Raw genomic sequence first — 24,284 nt, 5'->3', positions numbered from 1 at the left:
CAGCCCTCAATTTGTTTCCTATAGTTAAGAGTCTTTTACGGTTTTTCTCCCTCTCTAATTTCATCTTATTTTTCCCTCCCTTCCCCTATGATCCTCTGTTTTGTTTCTTAAATTCCACATATGAGTGAGATCATATGATAATTGTCTTTCTCTGGTTGACTTATTTTGCTAAGCATAATACCCTCTAGTTCCATCCACATTGTTGCAAATGGTAAGATTGCATTTTTGATAGCTGAGTAGTATTCCATTGTATGTATATCCCATATCTTCTCTATCCATTCATCTGTTGATGGACACCTGGGCTCTTTCCATAGTTTGCCTATTGTGGACATTGCTGCTATAAACATTGTGGTGCACGTGCCCCTTTGGATCACTGTGTTTGTATCCTTTGGGTAAATACCTAGTAGTGCATTTGCTGGGCCATAGGGAAGCTCTATTTTTAACTTTTTGAGGAACCTACTGATAATTTTATAGGGTCCTTTTTTCTAAGACATTTGGATTGTCATCTAGGCCCTCACTACCCCAAGGATGGTCCTTGAGGGCTTCTTAGAAATGTAAAGTTTCAGGGCACCGGGGTGGCTCAGTCAGTTAAGCGACTGCCTTCAGCTCAGGTCATGATCCCGCAATCCCGGGATCGAGTCCCACATCGGGCTCCCGGCTCGGCAGGGAGTCTGCTTCTCCCTCTGAACTCTCTCCTCTCATGCTCTCTCTCTTCCAAATAAATAAATAAAATCTTAGAAAAAAAAAAAAGAAATGTAAAGTTTCAGACCTGCCAAATTAGAACCTGCATTTATGAAAAGCCCAAGTGATTCATTTGAAACCCAGAGCTTAAGCAACCCTGATCCGGGCCCTGGGGAGACAGGAATGAATGCAACTTGCCCATGTAGAAAACTGCTCAGGGGGAGCAAGCTGACATAGGGAAACTGTCATTTCTCCAAATCCTCCCCAGCAGTTCCCCTGGGGGTTCCTGGCTGGGGTTTGAGCTCCTTCCCTGGGCAGGACGTATTCTCCCTGAGGTCTGCCTCAGAAGCATGAGCGAATCCACGGAGCACTCTCCTGGCTCTGGAGTCCTCCAAGGGAGGGATCCGCTCACTGCCCTACAGCCTCTTACTTCTGCTTCATTAATACTCTGACTGCAGCTCTCCGGCTCGAGCACACGCTGTGGTCCTGCAAGACTGGGAGAATTGGGAATTACAGTAGTGGCTCTACAGGATACACATGGGGTGAGGTGGACACTGGGCCACATAGCTGTGAGTCACTGCATGGCTCAAGGGAAGACCTGCTAGACGGCCCAGGGGCCGGAGGCCAAGAGAAACACCCTCTATTGCCCGTGGGAAGGGAGAGCGGGGTTCCATCGGGACGGAGCCCTGCCATGCAGGACACAAAATCTAAGGCAGAAGGATGTTTGCGGTAGAAGATAGCCCGTCAATGAGACTCTGCGGTCTGCTTTGGCTGCTGTAACAAAGCGCCACAGATGGCAGGGCTGATGCAACAGGGACACATTTCCTCACAATTCCAGAGGCTAAAACTGGGAGAGCTAGGTGTGGGTAGGGCTGCTTTCTTCTGAGACCTCTCTCCTTGGCTCACGGATGGCCGCCTTCTCTTTGTCTTCACAGGGGTTCCGTCTGCGTGTGTCTCTGTCCTAATTTCCCATGTCAGATTGGGATTAGGGCCCCCGTCTCCAAACACAGTCACACCCTAAGGCACTGAGGCTGGAGATCACAAAGCATGAATCTGGGGGGACACAATTCAGTCCCTAGCACCCCATCTCTGCAGCCTCTTCTGAGTAATGAGAGTGGCTCTTTCCACAATGTGGATGTCATACTCTGTGCCTGTGCTGTGTGTTCCTGTGTCCTGTGTTCCCAAGCCAAAAGTCACCATCTCGGCTGGATTTTAGGGAAAACGACTACCTATCAGTCATTCTGGACTTGGAATCCAACCAATGGAGATTCTGCGTACTGAGGGGTGCCTCCCTGACCCAATCAGATTCTCCCTGTGGGGAGGCAGGGACATAAGCTGTGCTCAGAGAAGCTAGCAGCTCCTTTCTGATGGGAGAAGACCAAGTCACTGTCCTTGAAGATGAATTCTGAGGGAACAAGAGCCATAGTTAGCGTGCACAAGGGCAGCTGTATGTCCCAGGTCTGACCATGAGGAGACAAAGGGACAGCCCAGCTGCTTAGTCCCTGTGTCCTTCCTTATACAGTTACTCAGTTCACTGATCCCTTGCCACCCCAAACTAATTAGGATGGAAAGATGCATGAATGGAGGGCGCCTGGGTGGCTCAGTGGATTAAGCCGCTGCCTTCGGCTCAGGTCATGATCTCAGGGTCCTGGGATCGAGCCCCTCATCGGGCTCTCTGCTCTGCAGGGAGCCTGCTTCCTTCTCTCTCCCTGCCTGCCTCTCTGCCTACTTGTGATCTCTCTCTCTGTCAAATAAATAAATAAAATCTTAAAAAAAAAAAAGATGCATGAATGGTGGCCATTCCCAAGCAACACATGGGGTGAGATGTCACTGGGATGAGCCATTAAATCAGCTGATCTATGAGAGACCAACACCAGGGCTAGGATGAAGACAGAAGTGAGATCTCAAGGATCTGTATCTCAGTTTGGACTTTCCCAGAGGCAGAGCCTGAGACAAGGATTCATGTGCAAGTAGTTAATAAGGGAAAGGATCCCAGGAAGGACCAACAAGGAAGTGGGGAGGTGGGACAGGAAAGGGAAAGAAGCCAGTACAGGATGTGTGAATGAGCAGATCTCCACTGAGGGCAGCTGTGCTCTGTGCTACTACAGACCTCTGGATGATGGCATAGGACATGAGACCCCATTGTTTCACCTGAGCAAGGAAACTGTGCTATTTATCCATCATCCACCACCTGAAATTGATTGAGGACCATGAACTTCCTGGCATTTGCCAACTATCCCAGGGGGCTAGCACCCCCTGTTCCTCCTTCAGGCAGTGACGCATGAGTGTTGGCAGTAGGCAGCTATTGGCACATGCGGACACAGGGTGTGCCCAGGGGCTTTGGACACCACACTGTTCTCTGGGATGGACACTTCCTCCTCTCCAGAACCATGGCAGCGGGACTTAGGGCCAGGTGTTTTCACACTTGGAGGAGCTGGCTATATGCATTGGTAGAGAGGGATTGGCCATTTCTAAAAGGTACCTTTTGGGATCAGACCATCAGGTGTCTGATCCTCTGTCATTCACACAACAATCAGATCCCTTTGATTTGACCTCACAAATCTACCTCCCTCCTTTATATTAGTCTCTGCGGAGGCAACTCTTATGTTGTAGCTCCAGAGTTAAAGAGATTTGGAGGCATCTGGAAGTAAACACTTACATAAAACTCCTTTTAAGAGTTCCTGTAAATCTCTCAGGTTAGGGAGCCCAGCACTATACCCCAACGAACATGTTAACCTTTTTTCCATTTCCCCCATATCAGGTAAAAAACAGGTAGTCATTTAAAGATACAAGGTCAATTGGAAATTGAGAAAATTGATTTTTCTTGTACCCTTTATCATTCTGGTGGGATAGAGGAGTTGCTGACGTCACCAAAACTAAAGAGATGGCAGGCCCAGGTATGAGAACAGATTCAGAGGGAGCCTCTCAGGTGGACCCCTCAGCCTCTTCCCCCTCAGTTCTTGGAGGAAATACTCACTGGCCCAGGACAGCCACATGGTACCCAGTGGAGGGAGTGGGTGTGCCAGCTTTCTGGAAGAAGTCAACGGGCTGGCACTGCCCTCACCAGCCAGGCTGCTACCTGAGCTCCTGCTGCTAATGGGAACCGACAGAACCTTGCTCCAGTGGAGAAGCCTGTCACTCAGCTGCCTGCTCCAGAGCAGGAGGGAGTCTTTGCCCAACCCTGCCACACTCCCTCTTCTGCAATAGGATAGAACACCCTGGTAATTCCCAACCCCACCCCTCAGGACTTTCTCTTTATAAGAACACTACCTTGTTCATATGTGGGGTACTTCTCTGAGATTCAGTTTCCTCGTCTGTCGAAAGACAGATTGGGCATGATAATCAGGTAAGAAGATGTAGGAGAAGCACCTAGCAGGTGCCTGGCCAGAGTGGGTACTCAATAAATGGTGATAGTAGTCATCATCTCAGGTCTGGGGGCTGGGAGCAGAGAACTGTGGCTCTCTTTGTACCATTCTATGAACGAAGGCAAAAGGGTGAAACAAGCAGCAAGGAAAGGGATGGGATTTTTTTTTTTTTTTCATCTAAGCCTTTCAGTTGCTGTCTGTCAAGCATTCTGACAGGAGAGAACATTGTGAGGGTGGTGGAAGCATTCTGTCTTGATTGTGGCATGCATCAGGGGCTGGAAAAGCCAGAAGTAAGAGTGAGATTGAGCCGGACTGGATAATGTTACCCTCTTCCATCAGGTTCCAGGCGACAAGTTCAAGGGTACAGTTTTAATTCTCCTGGAATTAAGATTGAGCAACCTGTCCTTCCTTCTAGAAAATAAGAGGACAACATCCGCACATGCTATCTCTCTCTCTCTCTCTCTCTCTCTCTCTCACACACACACACACACACACACACACACACACACACACACCGGCCTAACTGTAAAGAATATTTCACCGAGACACACACACGCACACAAGAATATTTCACAGAGACTTCTCTTCAATCCCACAGGTGGCCAAGCCACGCAAAAAGTCTTTTCTTATCCAATGGCGCCACCCCGCGGACAACTTTGGCACTGCAGACTCCCTAATCCGACACCAACCCGCCGGGGTTGAAGGTGTGTGTAGGGGGGCTGATGCTTAAGAAAGTAAAAGGATCAACGTTTGGAGTCACGAATGCCTTTGATGAGAGGTAGTTCCACCTCGGGCATCCATGGGAAAATCAACGAAACAAGCTGGAATTGCGGGTCCTATTTCAGGGGGTGTACCACGCGGAATTTAACCCTTTCAACCCCTAGTCCTCTGTCCCAGACTCATCCTCTCAGAAAGGCACCAGGGCGGGGTGGAGTTAGGATCCATCAAAAGTGTGGCGTCCTTTCCACTCTCGGATGCTCCTGTACCCCGGTCGAGGCCTCGCACAAGGTGCTCTCAGCTGCAGGGCGGGGTGACATTCTTGCCTCCCTCGTTCGGACCCCAAAGCCCCGCGTCGGCATGGCGTCTCCTCCTGGTGGCCAGATGGCGCCACTGCACCGCTCGCCCTCGGCTGGGGAAGGGCGCGAAGTGGTGCAGGGCTTCTCCACGCCTCGCTCTTCTCCGTCAGCGGCCACCTCTGGGACTGGGATTGGGCATGGGCCCGAGCAGCAGGAGTCCCGACTCAACGGTAAGCGAGAGTGAGGGTCTCTCCTTCCTAGTCCATCTCACTTCCGACCTCAACCAAAATCAGAACCCTCTTCCTACAGCATGTTCTCGCTCCCCGACCCGCACCCTTACGCTGCCTACTTCGCGTGCACCCACGGGGGCCACGAGGGACATGGGGACCGCTCAGGATGGCAGAGACCGTGCCGGGTGTCTATATTGGCGCTCTCCTGGTCTACCAGCGCGCACTTGGGCCACTGGACCAGTTTGCTGCTGTTTGTGCCCCAACATGATGGTGGCGGGGGTTGGGGGGAACGGCAGGTGGCACGTCCGTGGATGAAGGATGGAGAAAAACTACGGCGGAGGAACAAGTGTCCTCAAGTTCAGATTCCCTCTGTCGATGCGCACTTTCCAAGACACCTGTGCACGGCCATCTGTGATGGGGCCGTCTGACTTGCACGCTCTAATCCTGGTTCGGAGACGCCGACTCCTCCTCGGCCTTCTTTCCCAGCGTGGGCCGTGCTTGGGTGGAAATACAGCCCGGGACTGGGAGAACGGCGTGCCTGGGGAACTTCTGGGACCACGGCGGGCTCGCAGCGCGGTGGCCCGAGTGCAGAGCTCGGGCGCCTCCTAGTGGCGGCGGCGGCGCGCGGCCACGCCAGGATCTCGCGTCCCAGGCGGTGCGTCTGCAGGACTCACAGAGTTCCGCGCGCGGGCAGGTGGCCCACGGGCCTGCATTACCCCACTTGCTCGGGTGGCGGCGCCGAGGCCTATATCGCCTCTATTAATAACGATGCTCCGGGAGGAAAAAAAAATATTAGAGCCTTTAAAAACCAGACTGCGTGGAAGAGGGGAGGGTGTGTGTGTGTGTGTGTGTGAGAGAGAGAGAGAGACAGAGAGAGACAGAGAGAGAGTTGGGGCGTTGGTGAAAGCAATAAAACTCAGATCGCTTCCTTGGAGAGATAGCGGCGGCTATAATGCGCTGGGGGGATCAGGGGTTTATTTGCAGATCCTGGATAAAAGATGATATATCGACACAGTTTAGAGTGTCATTGTGCCTGGCCTCTCAGGAAGCCACAAGTACATATTTCCTGAAATACCGGCCAACACAATATCTAATCCACACACCACTTAAGCATGGGAGGGGAAGCTCAGCATCTTACAAGTTTGCTCCTGGTTTCCTAGTTATGGGTGGGGAGGCCCCACCCGGACAGGATCTGGTGCTTCTGGACTTGCCCTCCCCTAGCCATCGTCTTCAGTCCAAGTAATCACTTAGTGATGGGCCTTAATAAATACGTCTGAGAACTGTCCTTATGCTCGGTAAATATTGGATTAGCTTTTCAATGACCAGGCTCTTGAAAAGGCTCGAGAAATCCACACCAGGTCTCAACTAAGCCTAACAGTCAATAGGTAAGGAAAATAAGTTCTTCCCTGGCTGGTGTGGGGAGCGTTGACAAGAGGATGCCTCCTCTTACCAAGTTATCAGATTCTACTACATATGACAGGAGTACTAAACGGGAAAGTGAGACCTGGGAAATTTTGGATTAGCTGGAATTTCTACCATCTTAGTTTTGCTCATTAAGGGCTGAATGACTTTGCCCCAGGGCGACGTGCCTTCCTTCTGTTTACTTCCACAGCACGAACTCTGCTGCAGCACAAGTTTGTTTGTCTGTTTAGGGGGTGCTTATGGAAGTTTTCTTATTTGTTTGTCTGTTTAGGGGGTGCTTATGGAAGTTTTCGGCCATGTTGGGGGAGGTGCCTGACCTGAATGATCTCCGATGGCCCTGCAAGAACTCAGACTGCTTAGGTGAGGCAAAACCGGACAAATTCCTTGGAAGCTCTGCTCTGGGTCCCTGTTACTGAATTTTGCTGACCAACATGATGCAGGAGACGCTGAGAATTAAAGCGCTAGTTCCTCTCTGGCCACCAGGAAGGGCGCGGTGAAAGAAATCTCTGAACTGGTTTCCCATCGTATTCAGATGCCAGTGGGATCCCGGCGCATCATAATTCGAATGACCGGGGGTCCGTAACAGAGGGGTCCGGCTGGGCACAAGTGGCTTCAGAACCGGTTGCCGCTGAAACTGAGCTGGACCAAGACTGAGCGGCCCCTCGGGCTCTCGAGTCTTCCTTGCAGTGCGCGGAAGGCTGGCTTGCGCGCCGGGGCGTCGCGACTAGGCGGACGCACGGAGATTGGATTTGCATTTACTCTGAAGCCTCGGAGTCCGCGGGACCCCAGCATCCCCGGGCCCTGATCACCTGGGTCTCCTCCTCAGCCCGGGGCAGTCCGGTGGGAGGCCCCCAGACATGCGAAGCTTAGTTCTCGAAGTGCGCGCAAGGAGCCCAAACCGTGAAGGCGGACAGTTCATATACCAGAGCCTGAGCGTTAGAGCCAATATTTTGTAGAGGAGACAGAGACAGGACAGAGACAGACTGGGGCAGGGTTGGGGGGAGGGAGCAAGAGAGCGAGCGAGAGAGCAAGCGAGAGAGGTATCCAGCTCTCAGTGTGTCACGGGGCCTAGGCGGGGCAAGCGCCCTCAGAAGCCATCAAAGACAGGGGTGGCTTTTTTCCCCTCCTCCAGTCTCCTCCCCAATAGATATAGCACGAATTTTTAATGCGTCTTCCTTTCACAGACAACAATACAGGGTTTGAAAGCCGGACACAATTTGGGTTTTGTGCGGGTCCCTCCTCGCGCTCCCTCGGCCCAGCTGGCCATATGGAATCCAGCATGGAGCCCGCGGATGACAAAGGGACCCAGTGACAGGCCCAACAAAACCCCAAGGAGACTTCTGCCTGACTCCGGGATTCACTGCCCGCGATAAGCGCGCTGAATGGTGCGGGGTGGAGGGGGAGGGAGGGTGGGCCCCTTCTCCCTCTTCCCCTCTCTCTGTCCCTTGCGATTCTTTCTCTGTCTCTTTTTAATATGCACGCCTCTAACATCTCCGGCTCCCAGCTCTCCCATTGTGCGGTTTTGTGCGGCCCTCTGTAGATTGGGCTAAGATAGACTGCCGAAGCGGACCCCGCGCCGGGTGCGCTCCCAGGGCGCTGGGGTTAGGGCCACACAGGGTTCCGCGGGCGCTTTTATTGACTCCATAGGGACCCGGGGACAGAGAGAGGCGGGCGCCGGACCCACCTCCCCAGCTCCCAGCCTCAGGGGCGCACAGCCAGACTGTTAGCCTGCAGGCCTGGCCACCGCCCAAAATGCACCTCAATGCGCCCTCAGCCCTCAGCGCGCGCATAATGAAAGCCTTCCAGAATTTGGACTTTCCACTTTGCCTCCTTCCTCCCTGGAGTCTTGAGGGTGGAGGGAGGGCTCCTATGATCATTCTTGGCCCCCAGAAGCCCTAGGCCTGGGACAGTCAAAATCAACTGGAGTCTTGGGGCCCTGCCTCAGGCCTCCTGACAACCCCTCTCCAAGAGGCTGGGAAGTCATACATCCCTTCCCAATGCACTGGGGAGTTACAGGGAAGTTACCAGTGGCATCTTCAGTGGTTGGTGTCAGGGCAAGTTGGGCATCCAACTATTGTACAATAAATGATTTAGGGAGAATTCTCTGGGCTTTTATAAGCAGCAAGAACTAAAACCCAAACGTTTCCAGGCTAGTGTAGGGAACAAAGGGAGACTTCTCAGTATTTAGAAAACCTGGGTGAACCCTCATGAACCTGGAGATGGGGGAGGGCATTTAGTAAGATATTAGAAAGACTTCAGCGCCCTCAATTATCCAGGGGCGGGTGCGCAACGCAGAAATAACGTGTAATCACGTCCCTGGGCGTGTTGAGCTGAGTGCTATTGACGCGCAGATTTGGTCACACGGATAATCATGTTTACTTTAGATATTGAATTAAATCTGATCATCAACTAGAGGGAGCGAGAAAGTCAGCTGGGACCACTGCCTTTGCTCGCCTCCTTGCCACCCCCTCCTCCCCTCCCCAGCGATGAAGGTGGAGCTCAAGAGAAAACAGGAGATAAAATTTCCGAATGGGGCCGACTTTCAATCCCGAGGCATCTCCTCGCCCTCTGGGCTCTGAGCTACAGGGACTTGGGTATTTTCAGAAATCTTCGAGATAGAGGAGAGAGGCGCCCCCCTCCCCGCAAGCGTGGCCCCTTGAGACGCTCTCCCGCTTGGGCAAGTGTGCGCCAGCATCGGCCAAGGAGATCTCTGTGCAACGAGGGTGGGATAGAATCCGTTCTCTATTAGGAACCGGCCGATACGCCCTCCCCCGGGCGAACCGGGGGCTGTTTGTTCGCCTCCTGCTCCCCTCACCACAGCCCTTCAGGCCGGGGCGCACGACTCCACCTCCAAACCCCTGCTTTCAAGCAAGCAGTTCGCTCAGTTTCAAGCCGAAGAGCTGGCCTGGAGGGCCGCGCGCCGCCAGATCCTAGGAGTGGCGGAGGCACGGGATCCAGCCTTGGGTTTTGGGGACCGGACCGGGCGGGGGTGGGGGGTGGAAGGAAGGAGGGAAGGTTCCGTTTGTAGGGGTTATCACTGATCCCTGCCCGCTGACTCTCCGGGACCAAAGAGCCTAGAGGAAGCTGCAGCAGTCCCCCTCCATCCCCTGAGCCCCGGTCCCCGCAAGTCACACCACTGCCAAAGCTTCAAACACCCCGAAACTCGCCTCTCCCTCTGTTTCGCCCCAGGTCTCAGAGCGGTCTCCCAGGCCGCCTCTAGACGGCGGGTTTCGCAAAGGGGGTGGGGAGTAGAGAGAAAGTCGACCAGTCTCAACCTCAGCCTCCCCACCCCCCTTCTCCGAGCGAGGTAAATCAAATGCAACAAAGTGAAAGTCATCGACTGTAGTGGCTTCAACAGCTTCTCAGGCTGAAGGAGCCACTCGTCGATTTGGGCGAGCAAGGGGGGTTTGCTCCCTTCGCCTTGGCATTTTCCAAAGTCATTTTTCCTCCTGAAACCAGAACGCTGCCACACAGAGCTCGAGGCCTAGGGAGAGGCCCGGGAGAGGGCGGGCGACCTCGGGCTTCGGGTGGACAGCTCGAAGGCCCGAGGCCAGCCGCTCCTGCCCCAGACGGGAATCCGAGGCACGGAGCCCGGCTGGCCCTCCCGGACTAGGCCTGTTCGGAGAGCCTCTCAGCGCCCCCGGCGCCCCTGGTTCCAGACCGCGAAGAGAAGAGCGGGTGAGATCGCTGCTAGCGGCCTGGCCGAGGTCCTTGCCCCAGGCCTCAGGCCCGGCGCAGGGCGACAAAGTAAGACAAACGGGAGGGTCGGGCTTGGTTTTTTTAAACACAGGATTTTTATTAAAATTCTTATTTAAAAAAATCGAAAGCTTTCAGCGCCCGGCGCTCTAGGGGAACCGCAAGGAACCGCTGAGCTCCAAGTTCCAGGGCTCAGGACCCGGAGGTGGGGCAGGGGGCTTCTTGCCTACACATGTTTTCCTTTTTCATATTTGAGAAATGTTTGCACTGAACAAAATATAAAAGGAAAAGAAAGCAGGGGTAACCAAACATAAGCAAACAAACAAACAAACAAGCAAACAAAAACAAAAACAAAAAAACCCCACAAAGAAAGGTATTGGGCCCCAGGGAGAACAGGCCCGGACTCAAGATCATTTTGGCAACAATCACCACCGATATTTACAACGAAAGCGAAATCTGCCACCAGCTGTCAGAACGTTTACATGGCCATAAATATTTAGCATTTTCTTATTTAAAAAAGGAGAAATTTTCTCTATATTTTTAAAGTGTTCTCCACTTGCTTTAGAAGAAGACGGCTGACAATATCGCTACTCACACAAACATATTTTACAAAATTCACAAAAGCGGGGCGGGGGGAGGGTGTGTTGGTCTTTTTCTCCTTCTCAAGTGAGGACGTTAAGGTTGGGGCCGATTTGGTCCCCCCCCCCCCCCCCCCCCCCGGGAGAGGCAAAGAAGCAAAGCTGCGCAAACATTCTGTAAACACGGCTTATAGTTCAGCCCTCTCCAAAGGTTCAAAAGGAGAGAGGGATGGATGGGGCAGAGACGGGTGGATGGAATCTGCCACTCCAGGGAGACGCAGGCAACCTCCCGGCGCCTCCACAGTGGAGCCAAGAGTCAACTCAACTCCAAAGTAATAATTATAATAATAATAATAATAGCCACCGTAAGGACCGAGTCCTCCTCGCTGCCGCCGCCGCCGGGGTGGGGTCTGGGCCTAGGGCCGCGAGTCTCAGAGGGGCGGCGTTCACCAAGTCCACTGCTGGGCCTGGACCAGGGGGTGTGCTGTCGGGTACTGGGGGGTGCTGGCCGAGCTGTACTGGGCGTTGTACTGCATGTGCTGCAGAGACTGCGCGCTGTAGGCCGAAAAGGGGATGCCCGCCTGGAAAGTGGCGGCTGCCAGGTCCTGGGCTTTGAGCGCGTGGCACGGTTTGCCGTCCCTGACCAAAACGGGCACGGCCACCCGGCGTGGCGAGGGTAGGGGCGTCACCTCCATACCTTTCTCGGCCCGGGCGCGCTTCATCTTGTAGCGGTGGTTCTGGAACCAGATCTTGACCTGCGTGGGCGTGAGGCGTATGAGGCTGGCTAGGTGCTCCCGCTCGGGCGCTGACAGGTACCGCTGCTGCCGGAAGCGCCGCTCCAGCTCATAGGTCTGCGCCTTGGAGAAGAGCACCCGCCGCTTCCGCTTCTTGCCCGCGTCCCCCCCGCCGCCCGGGGTCTCCTTGTCATTGTCCGGTGACTCGTCGGCCGAAGGCTCCGGGGACTTGGAGCTTGAATCTTGGGGCGCCGCGCCGGCCGCCAGCCCGTGCACTGGGGGAGAGAGAAGCGCGTCAGGCGCCCGGAGGCCGCGCGCCGGCGGGGTCAGACCCTGTGCGCCCCGGATTCTCCGTGCGCCCTCGGCCCTCCGCGCCCGGCAGCCGGGCCCCACTGCCTTCGCCTTGACCCCCGCCCTGCTCCATGCGCAACAAAACCGTTGGTTTCCCCCAGAGGAAAGAGGAGAAGCGACAGGAATGGGGCTCTAGGCTCGCGTTTCTAGGGGTTCGCACAGTGTGGGTGCGTATTTGGGGGTAGTGGAGCGCAGAGAAGATCATCGCGGGTTAAGGGCTCCGGCCCCCTTAAGCAGTTTCCTCTCTGGAGGGACGTGGGCAGATTTTTAAAAGAAAAACCCCACAATCCCGGCATTGATCGGCTCGGCCATTTAAGGCAGGTTTTTGGGGGCTTTCGTTTTTGCTTTCGGACTTTCTCGACACCCTCCGCACTGCACAAAGCGTCCTCTATGATCGTGCAGGGGGCAGGGTGAGCTATTTATACCCGAGCTACCGGGAGCCTCCCCCACCTTCTACCCGTACCCCGAGGCTTGCTGGCTCGCTCCAGTGCTCCAGGCCAGTCCCTCCCGGCTGTCGGGGTGAGGGGGGTGGGGGGGTTCCGATCGGAGCCATCAGTCCTGGGTTGACATCTGTAAGCAGCCCTTGGGAGGTATTCCCCTCCCCTTCGTTTTCCTAATTTCTTGCTTTGAAAAAATATCTGAGACCAAGTCTTTTTCCGGTACTGGGGTGGGGGATTGAAGAGGAGGAAAGAGTGAGGGCATTATTAACAAGTGTTAAAATTTTTTTCTAGAGGAGCAGGCAAGGGATCGAGTTTAAATGGCTCCTTTCCCTTTCTCCCCCAGCTTCCAGCGCGGGCTGCGGCCACAGGATGAAAGGCGCCACGGCCGCGGCGGCCAAGTTTCGCTACTTACGGGAGTACTGGAGGCCCTCCGTGCTGGCCAGCCAGCGCGTATAGGGGTTGTCGCTGCTGTCGTAGAAGGGGTTCTTCAGGGGCAGGCTCTGCACGGTGTCCAGGGTGCCCTGCCCTAGCGGCCCGGCCCTCTTGTTGGGCTCTGGCCCTTCACTCTCCTCTTCCGGCCCTTCGGCCACCGAGCCCTCCTCATCGTTGGTGTCCGGCAGGTCCAAGATGTCCTTGACCGAAAACCCCGTCTTTGTGTTGGTCAGCGACATGGCTCGGGACCCCGCAATTTATGCCGCAAAGTTGTAGCTTCACTTGGTCAATTTGTGGCGCTCCCCAGTTGGGGCGGGGAGGGGGTATGGGGGGAGGGAAAGGGGGAGGGGAGGAGGGGTGGGCTTTAATAATTGAGATAATTATTATTTTAAAAAAGAGAAAGAAACTATAAGGAAGGGGAGGGGAGGGAAGCCCAAACGCAGCGCCTGTGTCTTCTCTGAAACCACGCGGAAATGGACGCAGGGAATGGGCAGCCTGCGCGCCGAGCGCTGCGGGCCGGGCCCTAGTTTGTAACTCCAGGAGGGGTGCCAAGGAGGCGTCAGCTCGGGCTCCGGCGGCCGCTCGGCGCGCGGTGGCGGCTGGTGGCGAGGAAAAAATGGGCCATTGCCCGAGCGATCAGTCCATATAAGGCTGGGCTCCACTCACGAACCTGGGGAGAGGGGGGGAGAAGAGGGGGAGAAAAAGAGGGAGGGAAACAGAGAGGGAGGGAGGGGGAGCGAGAGAGGGAGCGAGAGAAGGGTGGAAAAAACGGGGGGGGGGGGAGACATTAAAACGCAAAGGTTGGACACGTGTGGGCGGGTCTTGGAAGTCAAGTGGATGAAGACAGTATTTGCAGATGTGAAATTGTGGGTTTTGGGGAGCTCCGCGCTCCCAGCCAACGGCCCTCTAGAGCAAGATGAGAGGTGTAACGTGTCAATTAATTGCAAAGACGGGGCGAGCCTTTTTTACCCAGTATTTACATACAAAGGACCACCGCGTCGCTCCAGAGTCCACACACTTGAAAAGGCCGTTTTAACAAATTGCATCTTTAAAAAAAGCGGGGGAGGAGGAGAGAAAACAAAACAGAAACCAAGAGGAACAACAACAACAACAAAATCCTCCTTAACATTCACCGGTTCCTACCTCCCCGCCCCCGTGCGCCCGCCCCCAGCAAGCCGGAAAATTGGCGATTTGTGGCGCCTTTGGAAAAGGGGGAGGGGGCGAAGGCTGAGCCGCGGAAATCTCTCCTCCTCATCGCTGGTGGTTCCCTAAACAAGATCCGGTTCAAATGGCAAGAGCCCAACTTCTGTAAGCCTCCTAGGTCAATATTTTGGTTGAGGCTTAAGGATGAGTACTAGAAATGACAAGGCAAGTAATTGATTCTAGTTAACGCCGAAAGAGCCCGAAACCCAGGAGAGGGATCGGCTCGGGCCGGCCGGAGCCACCACCAAACGACCCCACCCCCCTCCAGCCACTCTTTATTTGCTAAAGACTTATTTATTTCCTTCACTCCGCCTCTCTCTCCCCAACCCCCTTCCATTTCTAAGCGGCCGGGGAGCACTGCGCAGTAAACTTGCTGCTTTGCGGGCGGCCCGGGAAGGAAAGGGAAGTGGAAGGGGAGGGGTAGGGTGGGGGGGGGGGTGTGGGGAACTCGAACTTGGGCCGGGTTCGGTCCGCGACCCGGTCGCTTCTGGGCTCCGCGGGCCGCGTTCTCTGGGTGGAGGAAAGGACAGACGGCCCGGCGCCCTTCCTGCCCCTTATTATGCCTCACTCTCCAGCCCCCCTCCCTCTACAGCCTCCTAGCAGCGGGGGGCGGCGGGAAGGGAGGGGGGAGGGGCGGGGTGGGAGTCGGGGGAGCTGCATCCAGCCCGGGTGAGGACCCCGAAAACCGCAGGGGAGGGGGGTCGCAGGCCAGGCGGATGGTGCAGTGTTTTCCTGGGAGTTTTCCTCTCCAAAGCAAATCCTTAAATGCGGTCTCCTTTGGGTTGCCCCAGGGGAGCGATCGGAGCACTTGCTCCAGGCTCCCAGCTTGCATAGGGTTGTGTGAGGTTCCCAACCTCTCGCCAGCCTGGGAACTGAACTTTCTTGGGACAGCACCTTCTCCTAGGCGCTGGGGAGAAGTCCAAGCTGTACTTTTGCCCTTCTTTCCAGTTTTTCTTCCTTCCTTCCTTCCTTCCTTCCTTCCTTCCTTCCTTTTCTTTCTCTTTTTCTTTTTTGGTGGTGGGGTAGTGGGTGAGGGGAAGGTTTGCTACCTGATGCTCTCGTCCGTCCCAGAAAAGCGTCAGGAAGGTACTTTGCCGGGGCGTGGGGTGGGGTGGTGGCGGCGGGGAGGAGCAGAAAAGGCCGCACGCGGGGGTCCGGGTCTCACACTCCCCTCTGGTCTTAGCCGCGGCCGCCCCAGCGCGGGCAACGAAGCGCGCGGGTGCTCGGATCTCTCCGCGCGCAGCTGCGGCTGCCGCCGCACCCCTTCCACCCCCGGGTTGCCAGCGCCCGGTGAGGGCGCCTCTCCCCGAGCCGCTCGGCGGCTTTCTGCAGCCCCGGCTGCCTCGCCCCCAGTATGTGACGTGGGTGACAATGGCCCAGGTTAGAGCGAGCCCCTCGTCGGCGCGTCCTGGGTGGTCGGACCCGGGCAAACACAAATACAAACCGATTGCTAAGCTGCGGACAATGAGCGAAATGTAGACAAATGTCCCGCTCCCGTTGGAAGCCTTTGTCCCGGCTCGGTTTTTGCATTTATTTCAGTGGCGAAATAATACATGATTGACGCTCTCTTTCAACGTGTCCTAACTGTTTGGAATAAATCTAAGGCTGTTCCTAGTTGTCATGGCGTTCAACCCTTTTCAATGGACTATCTCTTCATTCATTTCTGAATCCGTCCACAATATTAAGGAAACCCCTTCATGTCGACGCTCCCCATTCCTCTCTTTCTCCTCCTACATTTTCTTTTTTCCTTTCTCCCCCTCCTTCCTCTTTTTTTCCCTGCAAGAATTAGAAACTGGTTTGAATCGTGTTCCTCGAACTCATTACTTTTCGTGCTTTTTTCTTCTCTCTCCAGTCTCTGTCTTTCTCAGCCTCTTTCCCCATTGACTCCCCCTTCCTGCTTTCACGTGGGAGCTCCCCGCCCTGTCCTGTCGCAGGAGGGAAGTTGGTTCTCCAGGAGTTGGGGGGGGGGGGTAGAGTTTGGAAACAGGGACAGGCTGGGCCTTCCCCAGCCATTGTTAGTCCACTGTAAAATAAATAACTGGCAAGAAAAAGTTCCTCAACCCAAGCCTTGCAGAAAAGGCCCTCCTGCGGTCCCTCCCCTTATTCCTCTCCCCAAGGGGGGGGTTATCTGGGGGACCAGGCTCCAGGGATGGGGAAGGGCCAGAAAGGAGTCTGGTTGGGACAGATCAGTTCTTGGATTGGATGAAAAATTGTCTTTCAGCAAGATGTTTCCCTTTTTGCATAACCTCAGACCCATCTTTGATGGGGGAAGGAATCACCTCTAGATGTCTTCTCAGAGTTTGTTCTTTTCCTTACCTTGGAGCTACCTAGCTCCATGCACAAGGTCTCCCCTCCATTTCCCAACAGACAGGGCCTTTCTCTCAAGATCTAAGCAGCCTGCCTTGCTGATTTGGGCCCCTCACCTCTCCCTGGGAGCCTCCTCAGTGGGCATAGCACCTGAGAGACAACTTTTCCTACAGTTGTCTGTAGGAAAGACAGAATTTCCAGATTCCTGGGAAGAGAGCTGACCATGGCGCCTGTAGAAGGAGGCCCCCAGCTCATTTCCAGCTCCGTTCCCTACCATGCCTGTCCTTTGGTCTCCACTAGCCAGAGACCTTCCAACGCCTCAGGTCACAGTGTCCCCTTCCAGGAGCACTTGTGCGGCCACACTTTGCCTGTCAGCACAGGCCAACGCCTGGGTATCAGCTCCCTCAGCCTTCTCCCAGACCTGGGGTTGCATTTTTTCCTTCCTTCTCTTGGTCTCAAGAGCCTCCACCTGGCCTCCAGCTGCCGCGCTCTGCACCCAGCGGAGCAGGGTCCACTGCGCTCAGGGTCTCTCTCCTGAGACCTCACCAGTCCATTTTCCCCATCGCTTCGTTGCCCGTGTGGTTCCCGCGTCCGCTTCCAAAGCGCTGACATTTGCAATTGAAAAGGCGCAGAGAGACCGCTGGGAGGCTCATAATTGAAGGGGAGAAACTCTGCTTGTTAGAGGAAGATCATAAAATGCAAGTCCCCCAGGAGTGGCCTGCGGATGCTGGGAGGCCGGCGCGGGACCAGCTGGCGGCCAGTGGCAAGTCCTCTGCCAAAGCACGCTCCAAGTTCTTCCCGATTTCATGCAGCCGGGAAGAGCTGGGGGACTACAACCAAACACACCTTTCCACACAAATATTAAACAGGTGATTGCATTCCCAGGACTCTTCAAGAGGTCTCTCTGGGAGCACCACAGCCCAGTCTTTTCCAGCGGAGATCTCCAGTTTGGCGAGATTCCGCACGCCCAGAAAGCTGTAGACCCAACTCTGTGCCCTGCCCCATCTCTAGAATTCTTTATTGATATCTCCGCCATCCCCACCCTGTCCGTTCTAAACAAACCCTGTCGCCTTGCACCAGTTTCAGCTCTGCCTGGATGTGCTCTAATCTCCCTCAGCTTGGGACTCTAGTAAATTCTCTCCAGGTTCCATCTAGCAGCCAGGAAAAGACAATGTCCTGGTTCCACCTTGTTTGGGTTGGGGCTTTAAGTTCTGCAGGCAGCGGCGGGGGGGAGCTCGTGAGCGTTCTGCCACCGGCCTTGTGTGGCTGCAAACTTGGGCAGGTGGAGATGGACGCTGGAAGTCTGATCGCAGCATGTTCTAGGCCTGAGATAAGTCTGGCTGTCTTTGGTGTGCAACACCATCTAGCACCCCCTGCCAGGGTCACGGGAGCAGCTAGAGGTTCCCTGTCCCTGGTCTTTATTCTCAAAGATAGGGTTCCAGGTGCCCTACAAAACACGAACTCCGTATTCCTTCTTCCCACGTTTAGTATGGGTCCAAAGGGAGTTGCAGGCCCAGAGGGGAGGTGGAGGAGAAGAGGAAGGGAATCTTTCTCCCCGGAGTCTAGAGGGAACCTCTTTTGGGAGGCTTCTCAGGCGGCAAAGCTCCTCTGCCCCTCTGGGTTCCGGAGGGACTGAAGCGCAGGCGGCTGGAGAGGGCGGCGGGGAAGCTGAACAATCGTCGGAGGCCCATGAGGGGAGGTGAATGTACACACGCTAAGTGGCCCCACTCCAGGACAAGTGGCCCTCCAAGTCGACCCAGTGTTTACCTGTTTACTTTCCCAGGTAGCTCAAACACGAGCGCCTTTTCTGAACTCCGGAGCAAGGGGGCGGCCCTGGTGCTCCCTGCCTCCCAGCTTTTCAGTTTCCCCACACCGCGGCTTTACGCCCCCTGTTGGGGGAGGGGTGAGGTCCGAACGGCAGCAAACAAGGAAAGAAAGGAAGATACTTTTGGAAAGTGAAGAGAGGCCTGGGCACACCCCACGCACGGGGGCCTGGCTTGTTGCGCGGGTGGATAAAGTGGGCGTGCTGGGGTGGCGTTCGGCCCCGCCCCCACAGCTCTCCATCTCTGTTCTGGGTTTGAGGGCCTCTTGGGAGGCGCCCTGCTCACATCCTTCCATTTTCGGGCTGGTGAAACCTTGCTGGTTAGGTGCGTCCTCCGGGGGGAGTTTAGGGCAGAAAAAGTCCTGGGGGAGCGCCTTGCAGTCCAGCTCCAAAGGGGCGGTGGCCTTGAGGAACCCAAAGCGTCCTCAGCCCTAAGTGGCACCCCTTGCCCTCCCCACCCACAAAAACGCCTCCAATCATTAAAAATACAAGGCCTTTCCCCTTTATTTGGAAACACTGATTTGTTCGACTTCATTCTTTTCTTCTTCTTCTTTTGGAATGAAAAGAGGTTGAAAAGAAACTCCTTCCCTGTACAGTATGTGGCTGAGCTCTCAGTCCCCCGCACATCCCATCTCGGATAACAACATTCAAGTGGATTAATTTATTGTCTGGTTAGCGCCAAGGTGCAAGCGTTTGTCTTCATTCACTCCCGAAACAAAGCGCGTTGCACCTTCCTGCTCTGGCGAGGGATTAGCCGCGAGGACACAAAGGTTTTGTCGGAGGGGGAAGGTTTATTTTATCGCCGGTTGGAGACTCCGAGCGTGGCGTGCACTCGAAATCAATGGGGAAGGAAGGAAAATGTCGCTCAGTCTGGTCCCTGAGCCTGGTGATAAAGACATTCACCTTTAAGATGCGCACCTCCAAAGCGGCCCAATGGCGGCTTCCATACCAGGTACGGGAACAGGGGCTTCAGGAAGCAGGTGTCAGCTCTGACCTCTAGATGAAAGAAGTCGAGGAGTGTGGCCCAGGGTACCACCCCAAACAGGGACCTTTCCTGACCAGAAAACTGAAAGTCAGGCTTGTCTCCGGTGGGTCCAAGCACCAACTGGCATGCCTTCTGCTCCCGGGAGAAAGTGACTCCTTGCAGCCTGTGTTGGGGAGGCCTAAAGCTCTGCTGGTGTGCAACTTTCTGAGGCCAGGCCATGACAGGGGCAAATCTCTGGCAGAAGAGAACCACAGCCATTGGACCAGATGGACCAGAAAGTGAGGGCTAGTGTGAATGGAAAGAAAATCTAGTCCACTTGGGGTTCAAGTATAAGGTGAGTTTTTTTTCTTTCTTTGGCTAATCCTGTGTTAAACCTTAAAATTGACCCCAGAAGGGGAAGAATGAGTAGGTGCCTCCCAGAAGGACAATCCTTCCAAGTCACCAAGAAGGTGTTGAGCAAATAAGTTTTCCAGGCTCAGAGAAGGAGCTCAGATTCTGTGTCTAGGGGGAAAGTCCCCCCCCCCCCCCCGCCCCCCTGCTCCGCAGCCACTCTGAGAAACCACGGAGAGAAGACCCGATCTTGGCACCTGGAGCCTGGATTTCTCCTGCAATTAATTGTGGGTGCAGCTTGCTGTCATTTCAGTGAACTGCCTTCCCCTATCCTTTATTTTCCCAAGGTGAAATATACAACACTTTCCCAATTATCTGAAAAAAAAAAAAAGGAAAGAAAGAAAAAGAAAAAAGAGAGAGAGAGAGAAAGGCAGCTATCTCTTGAGGACATAAATTGTAATAGAAATTAGGATTTCTCTTCCTATTAATCAGCCTCATTGTGTGGGCATAAGACCCCGAGGACATATGTTAGGACTTTGATAAATGCACTTTAATGAGATCTTTGAAAATGCTTCCAATAAAATAAAAGGCGAGAAAAGCCGTTTAACTTTCATGGATGTTAAATTGAACACGAAATGTGGCTCCGGGCACATTACAAAATGGAACCGGCCTCCCTCCAATGTTTTCTTTAAAAACGCGGCTCTAAGCTCCCCTTGGGCCAAATGAGCCTGTCCCAGCCAATCCATTGTCACTGGTTTATTGGGGGAACCAAACGCCACGTCCCCCCGGGGCGAACCCCTTTGCTTTATTCGTTTGCGCTGCTCTGATGATTAAATATGTTACAATGAGATTACGCAGCGTCAGTGTTGCCTTCAGGAACGTTCGTCCAGCCAAGCCCGACCTTCCCCCGATAAGGGCGATTTCAATGCAGAAGATTTGGGTTTCTCAAGGAAACACGGCGCTGAAAGCATGTTCTTATCTGAATTTACTTCTTAGCACGTGACAAAATCATTACCACAAGACTTCCAACACCAACCGGCCTCTTCTAACCGGTTAGTATTCAGCACTTAACGCTGGGTCAGGCGGGCTGATGTGAAATGTAGTAGTTGCCGGCGCGGGGAAGCCAAGTTCTCGCCTGCGCTGAGAAGGGCTGGGGCCGGAGGGACGAGGAATCGACCTGCGAGGGCCCTCAGGCATTAAAGGGAAGGGGTCCTGGGGATCTTCCTCTCAGGTCTCCAATCTTGAACACCAGAGGTCTGCGACCCTCCTTCAGACGCAACGCTCCCTTTCTACCACCAGCGTGGAGGAGGCCCGAGAGGTGCGCCAAAGGGCTCCATGCTCCTTGCGGTGTTGGTGTGTGGCTGGGGAAAGGGGCTGGAGTGGAGGGGGCGCCCCTGGGAAACCGGGACCCCAGCAGACCCCACGGAGGTTCATTTCTGATCCTCTGGCGATCTCTACTGACGCAAATGAGAACTGTCTGGTGCCCGGCGCGGCCCGGGCGACACTCGCCCCCTCAAAGTCCGAGCTTAGGCTACCTTCCGCTGTGACCCCCGACCACTGATTGGACCCCCAGCCCTGGACCTTCCTGCCTGCGACTCCCGCCACTTACCCTACTCCTGCTCACAGCCCCTCCACCTCGAGGCCCAGTTCTGCGGGAGAAGAATCTCTTTCTCCACTAGGCGCCACCTCCAAATTACCTTTGGGACTTCTACCTCGGACTTAGCTCCCAGTCCCGAGCACCCACGGCGCGCAGGGGAGACTCACCAGGCAGAGGTGGGTGCAGAGGCGCGCCCTCCCTTAGAGCAGCCAGGGCAGCCCTGGAGCATCCGGCACTCGGCAGTGGGGAGGGGGCTGGCGAGGCGCCCGGCGCGCCCGCTCCTCCTCCCACTCCCCGGCGCCGCCGCGACAGCCACGCCGCGTTTCAAGGCGCGTCTTTATCTAGCCCTCCACCTACCGGGACCAGCCCCCCTCCAAGCGCCCCTCCCCCACCGCGCGCCCTCCGGGGCGGGGCCGGGAACTACACCACGGCCCTCCTTCTACCCTCCTCCCGGCTGCGCACCTGCCCAGCCCCTCAGGGCAGACCCGTTTCCGCGGCCCCGCGCGAAAGCGCGCGACGGCGGGAGCACCTGGCCTCGGCTGCAGGTAAAACTTTTCCTGTCCACGGGCGCGACGGGCGGGGCCGGCCCCTCCCCGATTGCCCCCGCCCCCCAGAACCAGCGGAGTCGGAGGAGGACCTCAGACGCCCAGCACTTGCCCACCTGCTGCTTCCGGACTCCGCGGCTAGGGGACCCAGTCGAGTAGAGCGCAGCGAGAGGGAGGGGCGCTCCAGAGAGCGCGCAGAGGACCCAAAGCCTGGCACTGCTTGGCGAGCATGGCAGTGCCCAGAGACACCTCTCCCCTCTCCAGCCGCAGGGACCGTGCCTGGAGAGCGTCCCGATCCCCGCCGGCAGCAGGCCGGCGCCTGACAGCGAGGGGCAACGCTGGCTCCACTGCGGCTCTCGGGCTCCGCCGCTTTCCTCGCACCCCCCAGTACGCCGGCCCCGCGCGCCAGCAGGAGGCTTGCTTACCTGGAGCGCGGCCGCGCCGCTGGGCCGGGGCTCGGCGAGCGGGCGGATCCCCGGCCGCTCTTTATCCCGAGCCGCGGAGTGGCGGGCGCTCGGGCAGTGGCGCGGCGCGGCCGGTCGGCGAGCTCTCCCCCTCCCGGCCCCGACTCCCCGCCCGGCGGCCCCACCCTCCCGGCTCCGGGCCCCGCGGCGGCCGCGCAGCCTCCGCGGAGGGGGCCGTTCCCCCGCGCCGCGCGCGCTCTGTTTGTTTTCCTTGCCCGACTGACGTGAGTCAAAATATTGGCCATATGTTCAGCGGTAATAAATTGGGTATGAGCGCAAACACACTTGGGCTTCGATGGCTCTTTCAGCTGCCACATGGCCGGCTTGGGGGAGGGGGCTACCACCTTGCCTTGGCCCTCACCCCCCAAAAGGGCGGGTAGGTTCCCTCCCCTTAGCGCCCCTCTGAGCTGGAGATTGGGACCCCGGGAGTCTCCACTCTCTTGCCCTTCTTCGGCCCCGGCGGTGCCTTGGATCCTGCAGCCCCTGAAGAGCTCGGCTGCTGGTTAACAAGGTCGCCATCTATAAATTGCTTGGTCGCTAAGACGCCATAAAACCGAAGGGCCAGATGTGGCACGTTATTTATGTGTGAAACAGCGTTTACATTAGATACGCCGACCGAAGGCCGATAGCAAGACTTCGCGGGAGGTCACAGACCTCTCGTTCTGGGCTTCAGGCTCCACCCCCAGGACGCCTTCCCCCTCCAGATTGAGGGATGTTGGTCTTTCTGGGAAAGGGATCCAGATCTCTGCAGCCTAGGAAGAAAGTGATTTCAGTGCACTTGTGCCAAGGTGCCACCTGTCCAGGATTAGAGGCAGTCTCTGGGATTTATTTCCGTAGTTTTTCTGTCCCCCACCCCCACCCCCGCCCCGGGCCTGGGAGGCCGTTTTATTTTCCAGGCCGGTGATGCGTTCCATGGGACTTTGGTCTGAAAGGTGGTATTTGAAAGCTGAAGATGTTCAGCCCTGTGGGATGTGTTGGGGGGGGGGGGGCTCCTGGCTCCTGAGGGAGGGAGTTTCTGAAAGCAGAGTTGGAGGTGGAACCGTTCACCTGGTTGAGGGAGCACCTGAGATTAGTCCTACCTCAAACCCGACTGTGGACTCCAGGGTCAGATATCACCCACCTTATTTAAATCAAATGGGAGCCAAGGCACTCAGACAGAGGCAATCCTGGCATTGGATATGAAATTGGAGCAGCCCTGTGTGCTTCAGGAGAGGGAGGTAAATACTGTGTAGTAATAGAAAACAATTGTTTTGTTTTGTCTCTTCCAGAAGGAGGCCTCGGGACTGCATGTCTGTGGACTGGCCACCTTACACTTTACTCACGTGAATTCATTAAGAGTCATTGTCTCTCCTGTGCCATTATTTTACTATTTCTTGAAGTGAACCAAATTCTCTCTGTGGTTAATAAGCACTGAGCCAGGCCCCCTACCTTCCTTTTCATCTTCAAAACACCTGGGGTTCTCTGAATGACATCTTCCATCTGGCCAAGGAAAATAGAGATGAAAAATGTTGCCCTACTGCAGGGAAAAACATAAGCATTTGACTTCACTATTACAAGTTACCCTGGGTCTGTGTGCACTGGATAACGGTCCTTAGGTGGCAGTTAAGGATGGAAAAATGATGCTGTAGGAAGAGGGTGGGAGAGAAGGGGAGAGGGTGGGGGGTGGGGAGGAGGAACCCATTCAACAGGTGCAAAAAGGAGCTATAAAATGAAGCTCTTAACCTTAAGTGCCAAGCACAAACAGTACCTCCCCAGGTCTGCTCTCTTGGGCTATAGAGTGAGCTACCAGAAATATTCAGTTACTGTAGAGAGATCTGGAGCTACCCTCAAGCCTGTGGGAGTCGTTGATCTTGGAAGATTACTACCGCATTTCATTCTCTTTTTTTTTCTGGGATTTTAAGTCTTTATTTATGGTTAAACTCCAAAATCTAGAGTGTATTTTTGGGTTTACCTAACCTCCAGATGTAAACTCTGGGATCACCAATGAACGGCTTCTTTGGTTGAAAATATTGCTTCATGCCCCAAATTGGACAGGGGGATGTGAGGCAGACCTTCACATTTGTAGTCCTTCTCTCTTTGTCGAGGA

The 24,284-nt window shown here is 55.3% G+C and overlaps 2 protein-coding genes across 4 annotated transcripts; one reads left to right on the top strand and one right to left on the bottom strand.

The window, feature by feature from the left end:
* Positions 1 to 10,489: 10,489 nt before the first annotated feature.
* On the bottom strand, positions 10,490 to 22,279 carry NKX2-2 (NK2 homeobox 2). 3 transcript variants are annotated; one of them, XM_045980063.1, is made up of 3 exons: positions 22,160 to 22,279; positions 12,926 to 13,615; positions 10,490 to 11,997 (listed from the first exon to the last, which is right to left on the bottom strand). In XM_045980063.1, the coding sequence occupies exons 2-3, from the start codon at positions 13,182 to 13,184 to the stop codon at positions 11,435 to 11,437; spliced, it is 822 nt and encodes a 273-aa protein (XP_045836019.1). In that variant the 5' UTR covers positions 13,185 to 13,615; positions 22,160 to 22,279; the 3' UTR covers positions 10,490 to 11,434. The 3 variants fall into 3 exon arrangements, with proteins under 3 accessions (XP_045836019.1, XP_045836020.1, XP_045836018.1); XM_045980064.1 differs by lacking the exon at positions 22,160 to 22,279 and adding an exon at positions 21,851 to 22,119; XM_045980062.1 differs by lacking the exon at positions 22,160 to 22,279 and adding an exon at positions 21,357 to 21,487.
* Positions 19,529 to 23,600, top strand: LOC123926604 (translation initiation factor IF-2-like). Its single transcript, XM_045980551.1, has 3 exons — positions 19,529 to 19,540; positions 21,123 to 21,734; positions 23,467 to 23,600. Exons 1-3 carry the CDS (start codon positions 19,529 to 19,531, stop codon positions 23,578 to 23,580), a joined length of 738 nt encoding a protein of 245 aa, XP_045836507.1. The 3' UTR covers positions 23,581 to 23,600.
* Positions 23,601 to 24,284: the final 684 nt, after the last annotated feature.

Source organism: Meles meles, chromosome 16 (assembly GCF_922984935.1).
Source record: "Meles meles chromosome 16, mMelMel3.1 paternal haplotype, whole genome shotgun sequence".
Classification (NCBI taxonomy): domain Eukaryota; kingdom Metazoa; phylum Chordata; class Mammalia; order Carnivora; family Mustelidae; genus Meles; species Meles meles.
This window is presented reverse-complemented; position numbering and strand designations above follow the sequence as displayed.

Coding starts and splice junctions, on each gene's coding strand:
- NKX2-2 (XM_045980063.1), bottom strand. CDS start 13,184: ATGTCGCTGACCAACACAAAGACGGGGTTTTCGGTCAAGGACATCTTG. Junction 11,998..12,925: donor GGAGGGCCTCCAGTACTCCC/GTAAGTAGCGAA, acceptor TCTCTCCCCCAG/TGCACGGGCTGGCGGCCGGC.
- LOC123926604 (XM_045980551.1), top strand. Junction 21,735..23,466: donor GCACCTGGCCTCGGCTGCAG/GTAAAACTTTTC, acceptor TGTCTCTTCCAG/AAGGAGGCCTCGGGACTGCA.